At 40.2% G+C, this 18889-nt stretch overlaps 1 protein-coding gene across 2 annotated transcripts in view; it reads left to right on the plus strand.

Annotated features, from left to right (window-relative positions):
• The window catches only part of DGCR2 (DiGeorge syndrome critical region gene 2), a 40341-nt gene that overhangs the window by 17956 nt on the left and 3496 nt on the right, over window positions 1–18889 (plus strand). For both annotated transcript variants that reach the window (XR_014185442.1, XM_082065898.1), the window contains exons 2-8: window positions 440–562; window positions 7923–8048; window positions 9024–9234; window positions 10186–10262; window positions 12560–12736; window positions 13983–14186; window positions 18118–18270. Coding sequence is in view for 1 of the 2 variants with exons in the window: in XM_082065898.1 (XP_081922024.1) it covers window positions 440–562; window positions 7923–8048; window positions 9024–9234; window positions 10186–10262; window positions 12560–12736; window positions 13983–14186; window positions 18118–18270 (1071 nt within the window). In the remaining variant the exon portion in view is untranslated. The remainder of the gene's footprint in view (window positions 1–439; window positions 563–7922; window positions 8049–9023; window positions 9235–10185; window positions 10263–12559; window positions 12737–13982; window positions 14187–18117; window positions 18271–18889) is intronic.

Consider the following 18889-nt stretch of genomic DNA (forward strand, 5'->3'; position numbering starts at 1 on the left):
CATATATAGCGATTGGAATGGAAATAGGATTCTGAATTTGCTGCGTAATCTAGCACTTAATTACCGTAGCATATTTTTGTTGAACCTTGCTTCTGAGTAAAGTGAACAAGTAGTCCTCAGTGCCCCACAAGAAGTGGATGGGTAACGCTGTGTGATAGCTGCTCGCATGGTATCTTTATCAGGAAGTTTTTACTGTGGATGTCAGAGAGGATTATTTCCCAAGCACTGGCAGCCGGCCCTCCTGTCTATTAAAACCACAAACACGCACTTTAAAACATGGAAGCGATTTGAAACAAAGCAGTTTTTAACAAGGTTGAGTTATCCCGCGGTTTTGTCCATTACGCTTCAGTGATATGTTACATGACAGATGATTAATATATGTATAGACTTGCACAAATAAATAACACTTCAAACCAAGCACAATTTTCTTCTTTGGCAGAGCTCCGCTGCATCCCCGGGCAGTTTGCGTGCCGGAGCGGTACCATCCAGTGCATCCCCTCCAACTGGCAGTGCGATGGGTGGCCCACCTGCGAGGACGAGAGTGACGAAGTTGACTGTCCAGGTAAGGGAAGAGGAGAAGATGGCTCGTTCCACTGTCAGCTTGTTTTACAACAGTATTTTGACTGTTTAAGATCGCTTGCTTGTTTTTGTTTGAAAGTGGAGATTGTTTGGTAAACTGTAGGCTTTATTTACAAACTTTGAGTTTGCTTCTCTTCCTTTTGTGCAACTAATGCTACAGACTCTTTTTTTACTTGTCTGAATTATCCTTCCATTGTTACAGTCAGAGTAGGTTTCCTGGGGATGAGGAGAGTTCGTAGTCTGAAAAGAGACTTCCATTACAAGGACAGTCATGTTGCAGTTAAACAAAAATGACACATAGGCCTGTGGTTAAATTCAGAATTACTGTTTTGGTGGTATGAGTGTATCACTCAAACTGTGCTGAGTGATGTTGTTGGACTTCACCTAGGTAGAGAGCTTGTTTTATTGCTCCCTCTTCTGATAATGCTTCTTGTGCTTAAGTAGAGAACTTTGTTCTGCCAAACCAGCTGGTGTATTTATTCTTCATAAACTCAAATGCTGTCAGGACCTTGTCACCAGCAGTGGTTCTCTGCTAAAGCTACTGGATACTGAGCTGTCTTTAAAAAACAAGCAAACAAATTTTTTTTTCATTATGAATATATACTCAGAGTTTTGAACATTTCTATATATTCTGACAAACAGGCCAGTGCAACCCTTTTTCTGTGTGTCATGAAAGTGAAGGGACCTGTAGTTTGTTTTTTTGCTAAGAACAATCTGAAATCATTAATTCAGCTGTGGCATAATTGAAAACTTTCATCTCCACAGTGTAACTAAATTAAATTCAAAAACTGCTTGAACTAAATTACCTAATTTACTTGGGAGAGAATGACATGAACTTGGTGGCATTGCCATCACAACATTCAGTCTGTCATCATTCTGAGTTTTGAGCTATTTTAGAGAAGCGTTACAAAACAGTACTATAGGTATTTTACAGCAACAAGCTCTTCTAAATATTCATATTTTCTAGTGGAATTAGAGAAGTAAATCTAACACTCAAACCTTGTGCTATAGTGAGCCATCTCCCTAGTGTGTGTTATGCACAAATAATTAAAAATGTTCAGTGCTCTTTTTAGAAAGCTTTTGGCTAGTTTGTGTGATAGAGATTTGCAGCATGGGGGGAAAAATGGTGGGTAGTTTATTCTGATATTGAACATTAAGCTGTGCCATTGATACTCTGTTTAAGGTTATTCTTTACAATGTGTATGTCCTAAAGAAAGATGCTTTTATAGTTGTGCTGTTACTCTTCTTCCTTTTTAGCTTACTTTGGCCAAATGTGAAAAACTAAGGACCTAGTGAAGTGCTGAACATTAATGGAAGTCAATGGCTTGGGGAAAGCAGAGTCACGTTAATGTTGGGATTTACTCAAAAAGCACTGAAGGCTTCAGTTGTGGGAATATCGGAACATGCACGTTAGCAGAAAAGAGTACTTTTACCTTGTATAAGTTTGAAATTTAAGTTGTTGCACGGAGGATACAAGAAGATGATGTTGACTCAAGAACTAGAGTTACAAAGAATATTTGATATATGGCTAGGAAGAGGGTTTTACGAAAGTAACATTTCTCACTAGATAGGCTTCTGCTTTTGTGTTTGGGATCTAGGTCTCACTGGACTGTCTGGCCTAATGTGATGAGAAGAACTGTGAGAAATAAAAGGAGTTGGATAGGAGAGACTTGATTGCAACATGTCTGTGTGCAGGAAGAGGAGAAATATATACAGAAAGAATACCAGAGGGAAAAATGATGGACAGCATAGAGAAGGAAAGTGCTCTACTTGATGAAAAGAGTAATTGGATAAGTAATTGGTGAAAAGGCTGTGCTCAGTAAAATAGCCAGAAAGCAATGCAAGGAGTGTAGCCAGCAAATCAGAGGAACAAGAACTACGGGCGTGGGATGTAAAAACTCTGTTATATCTATGACAAAAAACTGGTGGGATAGTATTGTGACCTGAAATGGATGTTGAAGGGCATGTGTTGTTCAGAACTGTCAAGGATAAGGACAGGTTAGTGTGCATGTGAATGATATGCTGGAGAATAAAAGGAATAGTGTGAATGAAAGCGAATCTGAGGATAAGTTTGGAAGAGCACAGTTCTCTTACGTTGGGGAAAGCAATACATGTGTACCAGTCATAGGAGAGACTAAGTTCTGAGATGTTCATTGGGGAGCTAATGCTACTACTAATAATAGCATGTAGTCATACTCAAGAGTGATAACTTTCTTTTTTGGCCATTGAATTAACAAGGAATGATGCAGCTTTAAATTTAGAAAATACCTGTGAATGATGCAGTCATGAGATGAGTCAGCTAAATTTAAATACTTTTTAATTAATGTTCTTAATTTCAATAAAAGCAGACTGAACACTAAAAGAACTAGTTAGTGAAGTCACCTGGACTTGTGAAACTTGGAGAATTAAAATGTCTTTAAATTATAAGGTATGAAATCTCTCTGAAGCATGAAAAGAAAGCTTGCAAGAAAGGGCTCTGAATTTGGTTGGGAAGCTTGTTACTTTCCAGCATTTGCTCTACTAATGTCACACTCCAGTGTGAGCAACTCCGAAAAGGTCAGTGGCGGTGAACTGGGGTTTTGTGGTGGTGAGGAAGGTGTTTCAGTGACTCCTTAGTCATGTTGGTATTTCCGAAGGTTTAATGCAAAGCTGTTGTAAGTTACTTGGCACTGTCTGTTTAGTTCACCATTTTTTAGGCCTGATTTCATTCATGTTAGTAACAAAGTTCCTATTAAAATAACAGGATCATTAATAAATTAGTTTCTTAACCATATGCTGTCTTAAGTACAAGAAACACTCCAAACCCTACAACTTTTTTGTTAGCATAATTTCTTCTGGCATTTTTTTTCAGAGCACAATTAGGTAAGACATTAATTCATTGACAATCTGAGCAAGTGTATGAAATGCCTATTTTTGCTAGACCATATATTTCTCTGAAGACAGTCGTCATAGCTCTTTTTATTCTTACTGTCTCTTTTCAGAATGACCATTTTCCTTTAAAACACAGAATTCCTTTCAGTCCCAACCTTGCGATGTGTAAAGTGCTATTCGCCCTGCCCTTCCCACGAGGCACGCAAATGTTAGTGGAATCTGCAGCAGTGATTACCCTCGGTTCATCTCTCTGGTAGAGTAAAGCTGTCGGCTGCTTGTTCTTGTGAGCGTGCCAGAAATTGCGGGGAGGGTTTATGTAGCATGTGCCTGCAACTCTCTTCTACTTAAGCAGTGGAGACTTGAAGTTTGTGAACTGTTCCATATCGACAGTTATTGATCCTGAAAATAGTTTCTCTTAAAGTGGTGTATTCTGTGAAATGGTAGAAACAGGCATTAATATCTTAAACAGGGACTTTTACAAATCGGAATTTATTATTTCTACTCACTTCCTCTCACATTTCTATACAAGTAATCAAAGTAGTAACGTAACTTTTCCACTTCTGTAGATGTTCTGTATTTATACCCATGAGAAGGAAGGGCCCTGCCGTTTGCCTTTTGTTGCTCATTGGATTTCCAGCTTTGCTTCTACCAGAATATCAGATCAGCTTGGGAGCCTGATTTGGTTCAGAAGCAGTCTTGCTAGGAACTGTAAATGCTGATCTGGAGCAATGTAATCTTGTATGCTTATACATTATAATATTATTAAGAACTTCCCCACATATGGTATCAGGAAGAAATGTGCAGACTTGGAGGCCGCTTGCCCCAGCACATGCACACTGTGTTATTTTTGGGTCTGCTCAGTGTCTTTTCTGGATCCAGCTGAAGGTATGGCCAGTGACTGATAACGCAGCAGCTGCAGGACACTGGTTTGCAGGGGCCATAAACAGCTTCGTGTTTTGTTTTGCCAAGGATCTTGTGTTTGGTTGACATTTGTGCACTTTAGTACATCTCCTTTTCTAAAGCTAGGTTAATAATGCTGGAAACCTCTGATCATTTCCACACCTTTTCTGAGTGCTTGCTGAACTCCTGTATGGTGCATCCTTTTTACCCTGCTCTGTGGTGTTTAAATTATAAGCTCTTTACTGTCAATCTATGGCTTTGAATAGTGCTCAGCCCAGCAGGATGCTGTTCTTGCTTGGCATCTATTTCCTAGCGTAATACAATTGATAACATGAAGCGTGGAGCCGCTTGATCTCAGAAGAATTGCTTCTCTCTGGGGACTTCTGAACTGGATTTCTAAATCTTTAGGCACAAAACTGGATTTAATCCTGAAATTCTCTCACTTCTCAAATTGCAATGGCATTAAGAGCTTTCCAAGTTCGATATGCTGCACAGAAAATGTGACGCTTAGGGGACAAGGCAGCTTTTTGTGTAAATTTTGAGAATCTGTCTTCAAACAGGAGCAACTAAAATATTGGAACAAGTAAGATATGACAAGACCTGGTTGCTTCACAAGCAGTTTAACCTTGACATAATTTGACGTAGTACATGCAGCCTTGTGAAGGGTTTGGCTTGAGTGACCTGTCAGCTGTGACACAGTAACTCTGGAAACCAGGTCAGCTCCCCGAATCCCTTTTTTTGGTGCCGAGCAGACCTTGTTGTATGTGGCACATCAGTTTCTCTTCCAGCTCCTCCGAACGTGGTTTTGCATTCGGGGCTGTGTTAGTTCCCCATGCAACGCTGCTCCACGTGGGTATATTCCAGCCCCTTCGTGCCTCCCCTGGTACCAGCCCTCACTTCTGTGTGGTCTCAGCTCGCGTTCCATTTGCACTGCTTCGGTTTTGATCACTTTCAGAATATTAAGCATGTATGCCATCAGAATTATGGCGTTTTCATTTTGAAACACTCAAATGTGGTTAGGTTGTGAATTTCTGGCTTAGGTTATTATCCTGAAGCCTAGTCTGTGACAATTTATTTATAAAGATAAAAATATTTTTATAAAGAAAGCAGGAACAGCAAAGTACTTAGGGAATTCTTCTGCAGAGTATAGGAACAGTACAATAGCAAACCAGTCTAATTACACCTTTGCCACCAGAATCTGCAGTGGTTTTTCATGGCAGTGAAGGGACTTAGAGGCTCGTTAGTGTCGCTTTCCTTACTGCTCGCGAAACACTTGTCATTGTTGCTTTTCTTGGAGACTGAAAATTCAGGTCACACAGAAACAATTTGATATTTGAAGAGCTCCAATTTATTAAGCAGCCGACAGCGTTGGGGTTGAAGGAGAGGTGATTGGTGTGGCCGCTCTCTGCCTCTGCAGCCCGGCCGGGTCCAGGGGCTGCTGCTGGGGAAGGGACGGCTGGCCGGCTTCTGGCAGTTTAAGATGTTAGCCCAAGTAACCCTTTCTTAACCTCGCATGTTAAAACCTGTGAACTTCTGTTTTATTCCCGGGGGAGGTAAATTGTTAAGTCCTCGTGGGCGTTGTGTTTAGCTGAGGAAGGTCAGCCATATGGTGTTGCATCTGCTCTCACTTCGGAAAGGGAACTAATTCTTCATGCGTTTGGTTCTTACTGGTTCTTTGGGTTTAGTTGTTACCATTTAACGCCATGGGAAAATAGAGCTTCCCATGCTGAACTCGGTTCATCTATGATAAAGTGTTCAACATTAGTTAGCATTATTTTTAAAGCCTTACTATAATTAAAGATTGGCTTTTTTAGTGTCTCAGTATGACTCTGGAAATCGTAGTGTAAATACTGCTACTGAACCATTAGGATTAAGAACAGTCGAATTCTAAAGCTAAAAATAGATTAGCCTTTAAAGTAATAAAAAATAATCACTGATCTTCACTGTCAAATTATTTTACCATTCCGTGTCCTTTGAAATGCACACTAACTGAATTTCTTGGCAGTAACTTCTTGCCTGTGATAAATAGTGTATTCTACTATTGAACAGCAGAATCACTGCTTTATTCCTGTAATGTCATGTGAGTGTATTATGCACAGCCATTTCTTAATGGGCAATCTCTATAGACATGTAATTCCTGGGATAATGTGATAATTAAATATCCCTTGCTTATCCCATTAGCCCAGGGCAAACTCAGTCTGCTAGAGGCAGATAAATGCAAAGCTGTTCTGCTGTTCCTGGGCTCCAGTTACCGATATTTTTCTTTTGCTCCTCAGTGCTAACACGTTGTTCCAAGGAATGCATTTTTTGATGGTGTGCCTTTCCCACCGGGTAGTACACCAAATAGTCTCCAGCTCTGGGTTTAAATTATCATGAAATTGCTGAGGACTTCTTGCATTTTAAAGATGGTCTGAAAGGAGGAAGTTTTATTGGCATAGTTTTGAACACATTTCAAACAGATATAGTTAAAAAGATAACTGTGTAGCTCCTCTGTATTTGGGACTGTTTATTTGGTTTAGCTGGCCTGAACAGAGCTAATCAGCTTTAAAGGAAAATAAGCTGATTTTTTTTAATATAGAGATGAATGTCTACATAGCTCTTTGTGTTGGTTAAACTCCATTACCTTTAGTAACATACTAGTAGTATTAAATAACATACTAGTAGTATTAAATAACATACTAGTAGCTATTTCTAATGCTTACCTTCCTGGGTTCATTTTTTCTCTAAGGTAATCCCTTGTTTCCAGATGAATCTTTCTCAGTGCTCATCTCTGTCTTTCTCTAAGGTTTCTCCCCATCACCATGCCAGCCCTCCTACTTCTGATCCTGCTGGTGTTTCTGGCTGTGGCCCATCCTGCAGCATCTCCTGAGCTGTGTGTTCCTCCTGGACTCCTGTAGTCATGTGGAGCCCCCCAGCTCCTTCTCTGGGATAAAATGTTCTTCCTAAGTTATTGAATCCAGTTGTCACGTACACCCATTAGAAGCCCTGACACTGAGATGAAGGGATGTTTGTTTTTTGTTTCAAAAATAATGAACTAATGTTTCCTTTAGAAGGTTGAGAGTGAATGAAAAACCTTGTTGTTCTGGCTGAAGATAGGTTTCCTTTCCTGGTTTTAATTTTGTCCTAGATCTTGGAGAATGTGTTGGAAAATATATTGGAGAAGTTGTCTTATATCCTTGAGAACACAACCGAGAAATGAAGCAGCAGGAGAGTGGGTAGTTCTGTAAACAGGAGCAGATAAAATGCACTGGGGATGATGCATTTGCTGCAGCAACTGAAATGATGAATGTTGAGTTCTGTGTACAACTGCAGGCTGTTGGGGATCTGCCAGAATATTTAGCTTGCTCTGCAAGACTTGTGTAATGGCTTGTTGGTTCTTTTCAATTTTAAGTATTTCTGTTATGTACTGTGTAAAATGACCAAGCGGTTATTGCAGGGATATACCATCTTTGTTTACCTGACTGTTACTTATCATATAGGTCTTAAATGAAAACACAGAGAAAGGTTAATAAAATGAAATCTGCCTTGGCTTGCAACTTTTGCCAGTACTGACTATTCCTTCTGGTCCCCAGGCTTGACAGGGGACCAGCGCACTTACCATGGGAAGGAGAATGTGGACTCCAGGCACTATCGGGGGAGAGGAGGGGAGACAACCCGCTTTCACACTGTCAATGTGGCACAGCCTGTCCGCTTTAGCAGTAAGTTGCAGACTGGGAAATCTGGGCCATCTTTGTGATAATTAATTTAGCAATTTAGACTAATTTTTCTTTTAAGGAGAAATTAATATATTTTTCTCCTGCATGGCTTTTTGACCAGTTTTTATTCGTGTGCCATGCATTTCAAGGTTTTTGTAGATTTATATATGTCCTTTTATATTGCATAGTTTATATAGGAGGCCAATATATTAAGAATAACTCTATGCCCGTAGTAATCCTACTCTTCTGAAACCAGAGTTGCAATTTTCTGTTATAACTCATTGCAATTACAGAAAACTAGGCCTATGGTTTAAGTGATGGTTTCAGCCTTTAGCAGGGGTGATAGTCTAGCAGAGAGAGGAGTTCACAGCATCACCTTCTTATTTCCTAAAGATCCACTTTGCTTTCCAAAGCAAACAACAATTGCCCCAGAACCCCCATGTCTTTAGTGACTGACCATGGGAGCAGGATTAGGTGAATACTGCTGAGACTGTATGTAAAAGTAGGCTGAAAACTTCACAGGAAGTTGGGCATATTGCTAACCACCTAATGGAAAGAAAGAATCATTAAATTGGCCACCTCTGGTTTTTCCTGCATGCTTCTTGCTGCTTGTTGTGACTTGGATTGATCGAACTGATTGGATTTGTAAAGATGTGCAGGGCAGTATCTTCCACAGTAGATCATCAGTCTGAATTAAAGACTTTAAGGGCTGTCATAGTACAATGAAACATTACTAGCAGTTGCATATTTTTTAAAAAATCTTTTAAAAATTTCCTTTATCAAAAGCTGTCATCAAGTAAATCTTCTGTGATCTGTAATGCATGCACCTCCTGCTGGTGAGCTGAAGTATATACAATATGTTGTGTGTGCATGTCCAAGTGATTATGCATTGCCTTGTCATAAACTGGTGAGGATGCATCATCTTGAAGATCCTAATTTGGGGGGAATGGTTTCCCTTCTATTCTTCATGTTTCCTAGGAAAGTGCCCAACAGGATGGCACCACTATGAGGGCACAGCCAGCTGTTACCGAGTGTATCTGAACGGGGAGAACTACTGGGACGCCGTGCAGACATGTCAGCGGGTGAACGGGTCCCTCGCCACCTTCACTGCGGACCAGGAGCTGAGGTTCATCCTGGCACAGGAGTGGGACTTGGAAGAAAAAACATTTGTGAGGAAGGACCAGCGCAGGTGAGCAGGAAGGACAGAGATCTCGTGTTACATGAGAAGGGTTTCTCTGTGAGACAAATACTGTTAGTTCCATTTGCTTAGAAGATGTAATGGTAAAATTGACTTCAGGTTAATTACGCAGTACGAGCATGCTGTTTGACTGGCCATGGCTATCTATATTTTATGTTTTAATTAACATTAAGAGATAGGCTGCATATCAGCAGAGTCTTTTTATATTCAGGCTGTCTCAGCAACGTACTAGTATTCTCGAATTGCAGCAGGGAAGATGGATTTTGCAATGACTTACCACTGCATTACCTTGTATAGAAATAATATATCTTGAAATTTTTCAATAGAATTTTTTTTCCACTAAGTACCGATAGCCACAATAAAGACTGCAAGTTTGAGATAAGAATGAAGTAAGAACGCTTTTGAGTTGTAAGAACTATGTTCTGGTGGCTTTATATATTTCATTCTGTTAGTTCACAACAAACATAATCCCTTTTTTTTTTGCCTGCAAGTTTTTTGTCAGTCTCGTGGGCTGCCATGGCAGACCAGCAGCAGTGCTTCACTAATGGTGTCTCTCTGTCTCTGCAGAGCTGGGTGGTTTGATCCAGAACATAAGTTGTGTGTGTTTATGAAAGATTTGACTTCTGGATTGTTTTGTGTGGTTTTTGGGTTTGAGATGCTGAAGTGCTGCCATAACAACACAATAAGGTGCTTATTATGAGTAGAAATAAAGACACAATGAGTTATCATTTGTAAACAGGAAACTGTCAAGTGTTTCCTCTGTTCCTAAACTGAAGTGTCTGTACGTTGCCAACGTATGGGCAGAAATGTTAGGGAAAAAATCATCAGAATGTTTTGAAAGTTAGTTTTTAGCTATAAAGACATTGGAAGGTTCTGTGTAATTTAATTTGTTAGTATGTTTTTGGCTTGTATGTTTAGAATGTAACTGAATTTTTTTGGTAGGTTCTGGGTTGGATATCAGTACGTGATCACCAATCGGAATCACTCTCTAGAAGGGCACTGGGAAGTAGCTTATAAAGGTAGGCTGCTCCAATTATTGCATAGTTAAATGGCCCATGGAAACTGTCTTAAAACTTGAATATTATTTGCAAGAACAACATAACTTCTTTCAGTGATAGTGTTGAAATAGTGTAGGGGAGCTGCTTTGCTTTACAGTACCGAAGCAGAAGAGTTTAATACTCGATACACATGCCTTATTTTCAAGTGTAAGAATTTCACAGTATTTCACGTTGATGTTTTGTGGAAAGAACAGGTTTTTCAATTTATTTGGGCTTTCTTCTTGATTAAGCCGAGGAAGGGGAAATGACTCCAGTTTCTCATTCTTTTTGGTGAATGCCTAGGTGAACCGCTGATTCCTGATTCTAGTATTTGCACAGACTAGTGTAGGATATTTGGGGGTTTTAGCTTTTTAATAATTGGTAGGTTTTTATATAGTTAAAAAAGAAGTCTTTAATTTTGCAGAACTACCTAGATTTTTTCATTCTAAAGTACTTCAGTTAGTTTACTTAAACCAAGGTAAAACATACTTAATCACAGAAATAAATCACAGTTTACATGAAAAACTGAACATTAATCTGATCAGCATCCCTGGCTGAACTATTTCAATTGCAAAACAAGCAGCTTCCTCTGCTGAAAATGCAAAGTTATGGTCTCTACCTTTTATTTAAGTAATTCAGCTGAGGGATTAGTTAATCTTGAAGTTGTTATATGGACTCTTATGTGTAGAATTGAATGTCTTAATGCTGTACTGGTTTAGGTAATGGAAAATTAAAACAAAGGGCTTTTTTTAAGCATCAATCCTGTAAATTCCAGCGTAGCATTTAAAACTGAATTGTTTTCTTATATACCATTTTCAGTAATGGAAAATCTGGAAGAAAAACTTTCCATTAGGTAAAAATATATAATTATGAACAGAGTTTTGTTAAATGGTTGGGTCTTTGACACATGAGCAAGTAGTAGAACCCAGCGGAGCTTTCTACTGACGGTACTTGCTTACTGTACTACCATGCACAAAAATATTGTTTTCTTTTGTCATTTAAGTGAGCACAGTTGACTGAATATTCATAGCAAACTGCTTCTTTTTGTGGAGGCAGGAACATTTTCCTTAGTTCTTATAGTACATAAAGATGTTTTTGGACAGCAGGGGAAAGGGAGGGAGGAAAGTCCAACTTTTTCTGCTATTAGGGATTTCTGGGCTGGACAAAAGTGTTTATATAGATAGGTTTCCCCTGTGAAGCCCAAGGAAAAACAAACAAACCCCAAACACCAACAACATACAAAACCCAAAAAACATTCATTCTCCTTAAAAGGACCTTTATTTGCTCTTTGGAAGGTTGACTGTGCTGCCATCTGCTGACAGACGGTTTACAGCCAGGGTGGTGTTAATGATAGAAAAAACATGATGCCTCTCTTCATCCTAAGTCGTATATGATTTGATGCATGATATAAATTTAAGCCTTCTCAATACCATATATGCAAGCTTTCTATATAATAAAGGGATACCTATATGAAATAAAGTACATAGTAGTACAGGGTAGCATTCAGTAGCTTCTGAAATCTTTACTTAAGCTTCGTTGACTTGTAGTGAGGCAGACTTTGAATTCCTAGTATCTGTTTGAAAAGTGATTTAGGGTCTTACAGCTCGGAAATTTTAATTCATTATTGGAGATGTGGAATGTAAGCCCTCAAAAAAATGATAGCAGAACTTAGTTGCATTTTAAAAAATTAAGGAAACAAAAATCATACCTAACAGTATGTGAGAAGACTAATATGCTAACTGCAAGAGATGTTAAAAACTGATGTTTAGGCACACAGATTTGGAAAGCAGGCTTCGTATAAAATGGGCTGCTGCGCAGGATAGGCGCATGCACATAGGTGTGTGCACGTCTTTGTGTGTACATACATCTTTGGAAGCACTGGTAGGTGCTCGGGGTACCAAGTACAAGATCGCTGTGGGTTCTTGCTCTGCTATTAGCGAGCGTGACCAAGCTCAGCGCTGTTTGAAGGGGCGCGTGATTGCTGTCAGGTAAACCTCTTGGGACTGTGGAAAGCGGCACTTGTAGAGATATCAGAACATCATCACTCCTCCTGGTACAGAATGGCAAAATTACCCAGTACTCTGCAAACAGCAGCCTCTTCTCTCTGTGAGTCACCTCTTGCGTTCGCCTTCCCCTGGAGGGATGTTGCTAATGGAAGCTAAAGCTGGAGGACAGTAGCCACGTAGCAGAGTTGGTGTGCATGAAATGAGTGACGTTACGGGGCTTTGCTAAAGCTTTGCATACCCGCAGGCTGCTTATACCAATGCATCTTTTTCTAGGCTCTTCAGAAGTATTTTTACCCCCTGACCCTATCTTTGGTACGGCTATGTCTGAAAATGAAAACGTCCTTTGTGCCCAGCTTCAGTGTTTCCGTTTTCCTACCCTTCGGCACCACGGTTTACACAGCTGGTACGCTGAGAACTGCTATGAGAAATCTTCATTCCTCTGCAAAAGGAGTAAGTTTGGTTTAGTTTAGTGTAAGCTATATTGCGTGTCTAAATGTGCTTATAACAAATACAGGGAAATTGGTTAGTTATCCGTTCTACGTTTTGCCCAATTAATTAAAAAAAATCGGGGGGGAGGGAAGTTAAATTTGTGCCTGGTTTAAATAAATAAGAGCATCATAATGTGTGGTTGTCAGCCACAGTGAAGATTTTCACCAAAAAATTATTATTAAGCAGCTATATCAGCCCCAAAATAAAGTATGCTTGAAAAAAAAGGTTAAAAAAAAAAAACAGGCCTTATTAGTAACCATCGCTCTTAAATTATTAATTTCACGTGAAAATGAGGAAAAACTTATTTTTGCTTTATTTTGAATATTGCAACTTCTGTTGAATTATTTCCAGACGGTTGTTGGAACTGGGAGGGGAAAAAAAAGGCAAGCGGAGCTACTGACTTAAAGTAGGCCAAAAAAGAGCTTTTATTCTGTATCTTGCATGTCTTTACTCCCAAAGGCTTTATAGCAACAGAGGGAAAATACTTCTTGGCAGTATTTTCAGGTGATATTTAAGATACCGGATATAGATGGTGCTGCTTTACAAAAAGAAGTTGTTGAACTTTTACTGCAGTTCTTGAAGTTTTTCTAGTTTGCTTTTTCTTTAAAGCAGGAGAAAGACTTACAGAATGGCCAGGGAGGAGCAATCAGCCCTTCTTTGCCTGCTTTTGCACCTGAAATATCCACTATTAGGAAGACAGGAGGTTGCCTTGTCTGCCCTGAGATGTATTAAAGTCTTGGAGACTGGTGTTGAAGGACATGTGTTTAGTCAAAATGATGATCAAAAGATGACCTTTTCGGTCGTCTCCTCAGCGTCCTTCTGGTTTGGTCCAGAGAAGATCCAGCTTTTCCTAAGTGCCAGGAGAGACAGAGGGAGCTGCAGCAGGTGTGACAATGATGCTCAAACTTCTCAGACCACTTGCTTCTCTGTGTCTCAGAGAGAATGCCTGAAAGTGTGTCAGTTCCATTAAATACTTAGAGCTCACTGTGTCAATGTGGAGCAGTAAATCATCCCTGCACGCCTCCAGAATATCCATTATCTTCCCCACTCCTTGGAGATTCCTTTTCAAAGTTGCTTTAATGCAAAGTTGTGACTTCTAACTCACGGTCTGCTTATGTTTACAAGTTGCTTAATGTAACAGAATAAACTGGACTCCTGTCTGGCATGCTCACAGACACCTGGATATTGATGTGTGCTTCTGTTCTAGGCCAGACTTGCGTTGATATCAAAGACAACATTGTCGATGAAGGCTACTACTTCACTCCAAAAGGGAATGATCCCTGTTTGAGCTGCACGTGTCACAATGGTGAACCTGAGATGTGCGTGGCTGCTTTGTGTGAACGGCCCCAGGGGTGTCAGCAGTATCGCAAAGACCCTAAGGAGTGCTGCAAATTCACATGTTTAGACCCAGGTAAGAGCTGACTGTTACAGTTTTGTCAAGGAAAATGAGTTCAGTGCTCAATTTGGTTATCTTTGGGTATAACTTTGTTTGAAATTATGCATCGTTTCAATTCATTGACATTGCTGGATACAGCCCTCCTGTGGGGAAAAATCTCAAATCATGGGAAATGAAACACTTCAGACTGTGGCTACATATAATTAGTCATGCTTGATGCTACTGATATAGGAGAAGCAGCAGCTTATTTTCTCTGTGGAGGTTGGCACTACTGTGGATTTTTAGTAGAGCATCTTGCATTGTTCCTTTGTCATATTTAGTTGTCATGAAAAGAAAGGACTTTTCTCTTGAGCACTAATTAAGCATCTTTTTGTGGACATGAGAATTTATGCGTGAGGAAATTTGCATGCAGGGATCACGTGGGAAACAAAGTTTATGAATTGTACAGGGTTTTAGTAACAATCCAGACATGTTGCCTTATTGGATTTGGCATCTCAGTGCAGTGTCTTGTTTTGGATCAGTAAAGTCTTTGGTTGACTCTGAACTGTATGTCAATCACCATTTGGGGATGTAGATTTGGGGAGAGGGGTTATTTTTCTGTAAAGAGACTTGTGAAATAAATATATATCCTACTTGGAATCTACTGTGAGGATGGTTGGATCCTGGAGCAGATTGCTCGTGGTGTCTCCATCTGTGGGGATGTTCAACACCCGATTGGACTCTGTCCTGGGCAACCAGCTCCGGCTGATGCTGCTTGAGCAGCGGTTGGACTAGATGACCTCGGGACGTCCCTTTCAACCTCAACCATCCTGTGATACTGTTATTACCAGGTATTTTAAAATAACTAATCTTACCTGAGTACACTAAGAAACTGTTGTTCTGAACTCCCATGGAAAACACAGGTCAACTCTTCCCATGGGAGGCTTCTATTTTAGTCTGTTACAAAAGAGCGGTGCTTATTGGCTTCCAAATTTGCAGTCTTTTGTATTTGTTTTAACTACAGAAGTTAATCATTAAAACCCACTGGCTCCTTCTTCCTGTCATTCACATTTGTTCTGAGGGTTAAGCCTAACAGATGTTGGTAGCTAGTCTTGCAGGTTGGTCAGTGAAAAAAATGGGCAAAAAGCTAGGACTTTGCCTTCACTTTTTTTATCTTCAGAAGCAGTGTCAGCAAAGCATCATCCAGAAGATGGGATAAGATGACCTGGGATAACCTCATGCCGTGTTTTTTAATCCTTGCTTATTGCTGTGGGTCTTAACTATTTCATGAATACTGATTTGAAGAGTGTATTTTATCACATCCTTTCTGATCCTTAAGCTCTTCTTTCTGTCCTGATGCTAAATAAGACTGTTTCATTACACTCTTGCCTGAAGTGTTCTGTTTTTTTTTTTAGTAACTTAGTATTTGAGAGAAGAATCATCAAGCAGTTGTCAAACCTCCTTCGTAATGAACTTACTTCAGCTAGTGATAAACAGCGAAATTTTTAAATTAAGCATTTCAGTTTTCCTTCTGGGTGTTTATAAATGACTATTCCAGATGACAAAATTAATGAATTACTTCCTTTAATCAGCATGTATTTATCTATGTCCAATTCTTACATATATCTTCCCTAAGCTCTGTTGCAAAGGAAAGAAAACAGTTTACTAATCAACAGTAACTAAATTAATCACCCAAGGAGAGACTGCGGGGAAATAAATCCTGCTGTTGGGTTGGCAGGTAATCAGCTCTCGCAGTGTGAGTGGGTGAGCGATGATTACAAGTGGATAACGAATATTACTCAAGGACTTGGTAGTGGGGGAATTTTTCAGTGGTAGGAGTAAGCTGAGCAATCACAGCTATACTCCCTTGAAAGATGCTTCTCCTCATTTAGTTGAAGATAAATAGCAGAGGAAAACCTTTCATGTTCTAACGCTGAAACCGAGGTAGTCTGTCTATTGCTGCTCCATGGATGTGGTAGAAAATAATTTTTCTTTGTGGTTCTTGTTTAGACAGACCTGCAACTCTTATTTGTGGAAAGGTAATAAAAGAAATAAAACACTTTGAAAGAGCTGATGGTGCAGAAGCTTTTCTGGTGACTAAACTGGTGCAGTTAACAGAGTATTGCTACTGTACTGCGTGTAAAACAACCTTTCTGAAATAATCTATTTGTATTTACGTGGCTTGGAAGTCTCTGTGATGACTTTCTTGTTCTGTACAAGCTGGGTCTTTGTCTGTTTTTGTAATCTAGGACTTTACTGGACAGTGGTTTATCCAGGCAAATGTATTGACTGCTGGGAGCTCTCGGAGGCTGGGAGCAGGGGGATAGAGGCTCAGGACATCCCAGAAGGTCCAAGAATTGCAGTTGTACCTGGCCTAAAGAGAATATGTGGAAGTCATGCTTTCTGCCTGCCAGGTTTTGTCACACTTGCCTGTGTGGATGTTTCACTTCAGCCACTGTATTTAAGGCAGCTATTAGCACTAATTTTTGATGATCATGGAGTTGGCATTGCCATAAAACAGAGGAGCAGCCGCGGCAGGTGTGTGGTGTGTTGGTTGGAAGGTGTGTGACCGCAGCGTGTTCAGCTCTGACAGTCAGAGCTGCTGGAAGGTCTGACAGCACTGAGGCTTTGGTGCCGCACAGCTGCCTTGGAGAGGTGGTGATATGCGAGCTCTGTGCATAGTGCACTATTAAATGAACCTCTTGTTGCCAAGAATGTGTTATATAATAAATACCAGTCTGTTAGCCATTTACATTAACGATGTATAAATTAGGTGTACTTTTCTGTTACTAGCATTTGTAGCAAGTCAGTACTTACAGTTTTTCTGAGGCTTTTAACTTGCTTTTGTAAGGAACCTTTGATCCAGCGTTAGCTGCTGTTGGTGAAAGGAAAAGCGCTGAGAGCTCCCACAGCCGTGTGGGCGCAGAGGGACAGGTGCTGGGAGCCAGCTGGTTGCTCTGCGAGGCGCGGTGCCCTGCAGTGGCTGGGGACAGGGCTCCGGACCTGCGAGCGCTCGTGTCCTGTAGCCATAGGGGACAAGGCTGTGCAGCCACTTCATCTGTTTCTTGTCCATGCCTGACCTGGGTGCGTGTCTCGTTCAGAGCTCTTCAATGGGAGATTAGTGCGAAGAACACAGCACGGGCATTTTTAGGTCATTTTTTGTTTGTGTAAAGCATCTGTATGTACATGTGCTACTGAAGCATAACCAAGTGTGATTAGCTGAATTCTGAAAAATTAATACCCCTCATACCTGGCACTGGTAGAACAGTGATAATTCGTTCGCAACAGTCTTCCAAGTCTGGATCTGGTTAGCAATGGTATCGAGCTCTCAAAGTCCTGAGCTCCTGGGTATGTTTCATGTTCTCCCACTTGCTTTCTATGTGATTCTAGGAAAAATATTTGATTCCTGTTTATCTTAATCTCTTCTGTTCCTGAAAGGTGATTGTCATGTTGATTCACCTTTTTAAAGTATTTTTAGTTCCTGTCACTTAGTGGTGCTCACCAACGAACCAGTGATATGTGGAGTTCAGCTGACCACATCTTGGTGATCATGACAACGTTTAGAGATTTTGTTGTTGGAAATCTAAAAGTTAAGATGTCCAGAAGTCACACAGAAGAAGGGTTGCCATCCTCTTTAGTGTAACGTCATCAGCCATGCCAGGGAGACAAGTGGCTCTGCAAAATGCCATTAACCTTTCCTTTTGCCCGTTTTCAGGAACCTGAAGCCTTCAGCATTTTGTTCTTTTGCTGATTAAGGTATTTTTAGAAACATTTAGATTTTCTTGCAATAAACAGATAAATCATCTGATGAATCATAATTTTCTTGCATTTTTGAAATACAGGGAAGTATTAAACCAGGCTATTGAATCTCCACTCTGCATTTATCTCTCCGTTACTGACAAAAGAACATCAAGAAAAATGAGTCTTGAGCAACAGTAACAGGCTTCTTTTATATTTTTTGTCACAGATGGCAACAGTTTGTTTGATTCAATGGCTGGCGGAATGCGTCTGATCGTTAGCTGCATTTCCTCCTTCCTCATCCTCTCTCTGCTGCTTTTCATGGTCCACCGGCTACGCCAGAGGCGAAGAGAGCGCATAGAGTCTTTGATTGGAGCAAATTGTAAGTAGCCTGTATCTGTAAAGAGTCCTTATCTAAGTAGTGTATTTTGCTTCAGAATAAAGAGAGCAGAAGAAATACAAAACTGTGCAAAACATCATCAGAAGTCTGGTTATAGATTCTAGTCAGTACTGTACCCAAATGTAGCTCTGCACTGGCTGCCTGAACTGGTCATGATTTGTACAAGCTTTGGTTCTCTGAACCACTCCACATTCAAAAAAGAAACTGTTATATCAATCAATGCTTATCTTGTGCCTTGTGCTTATTACTGACAGATTGATGTAAGATGAGAGATTTAATGGTCTCAATTAACTGTGCCTCTGTGTGTGTGTTTTGGTAGGTTCCTCAAGCTTGAACATTTTCAGCCAATAATGGAAAAACACGTTTTGTTTGTATGTGGTCCAAATCTGAAATACCTTCTATGTGTGAATGATCTCCTTAGTTTGAAGAGGTTAGATTCCAATTTAGATGCGATGCAGAACAAACAGGCTGGGAGCAGGTGGGCCTGGGTATTGTGGTGTAACTGCAGTTACTTGTGTAGGTTATGTTGACTTTTTTAGCTCTTCAGGAGACACGAGTCCCTTGGGTGTGAAAAGTGGAAAAAGGTGTTGAGACCTGCCTT

This window comes from Streptopelia decaocto, assembly GCF_964273445.1.
Source record: "Streptopelia decaocto genome assembly, chromosome: 15".
In the NCBI taxonomy this organism is placed as follows: Eukaryota; Metazoa; Chordata; class Aves; order Columbiformes; family Columbidae; genus Streptopelia; species Streptopelia decaocto.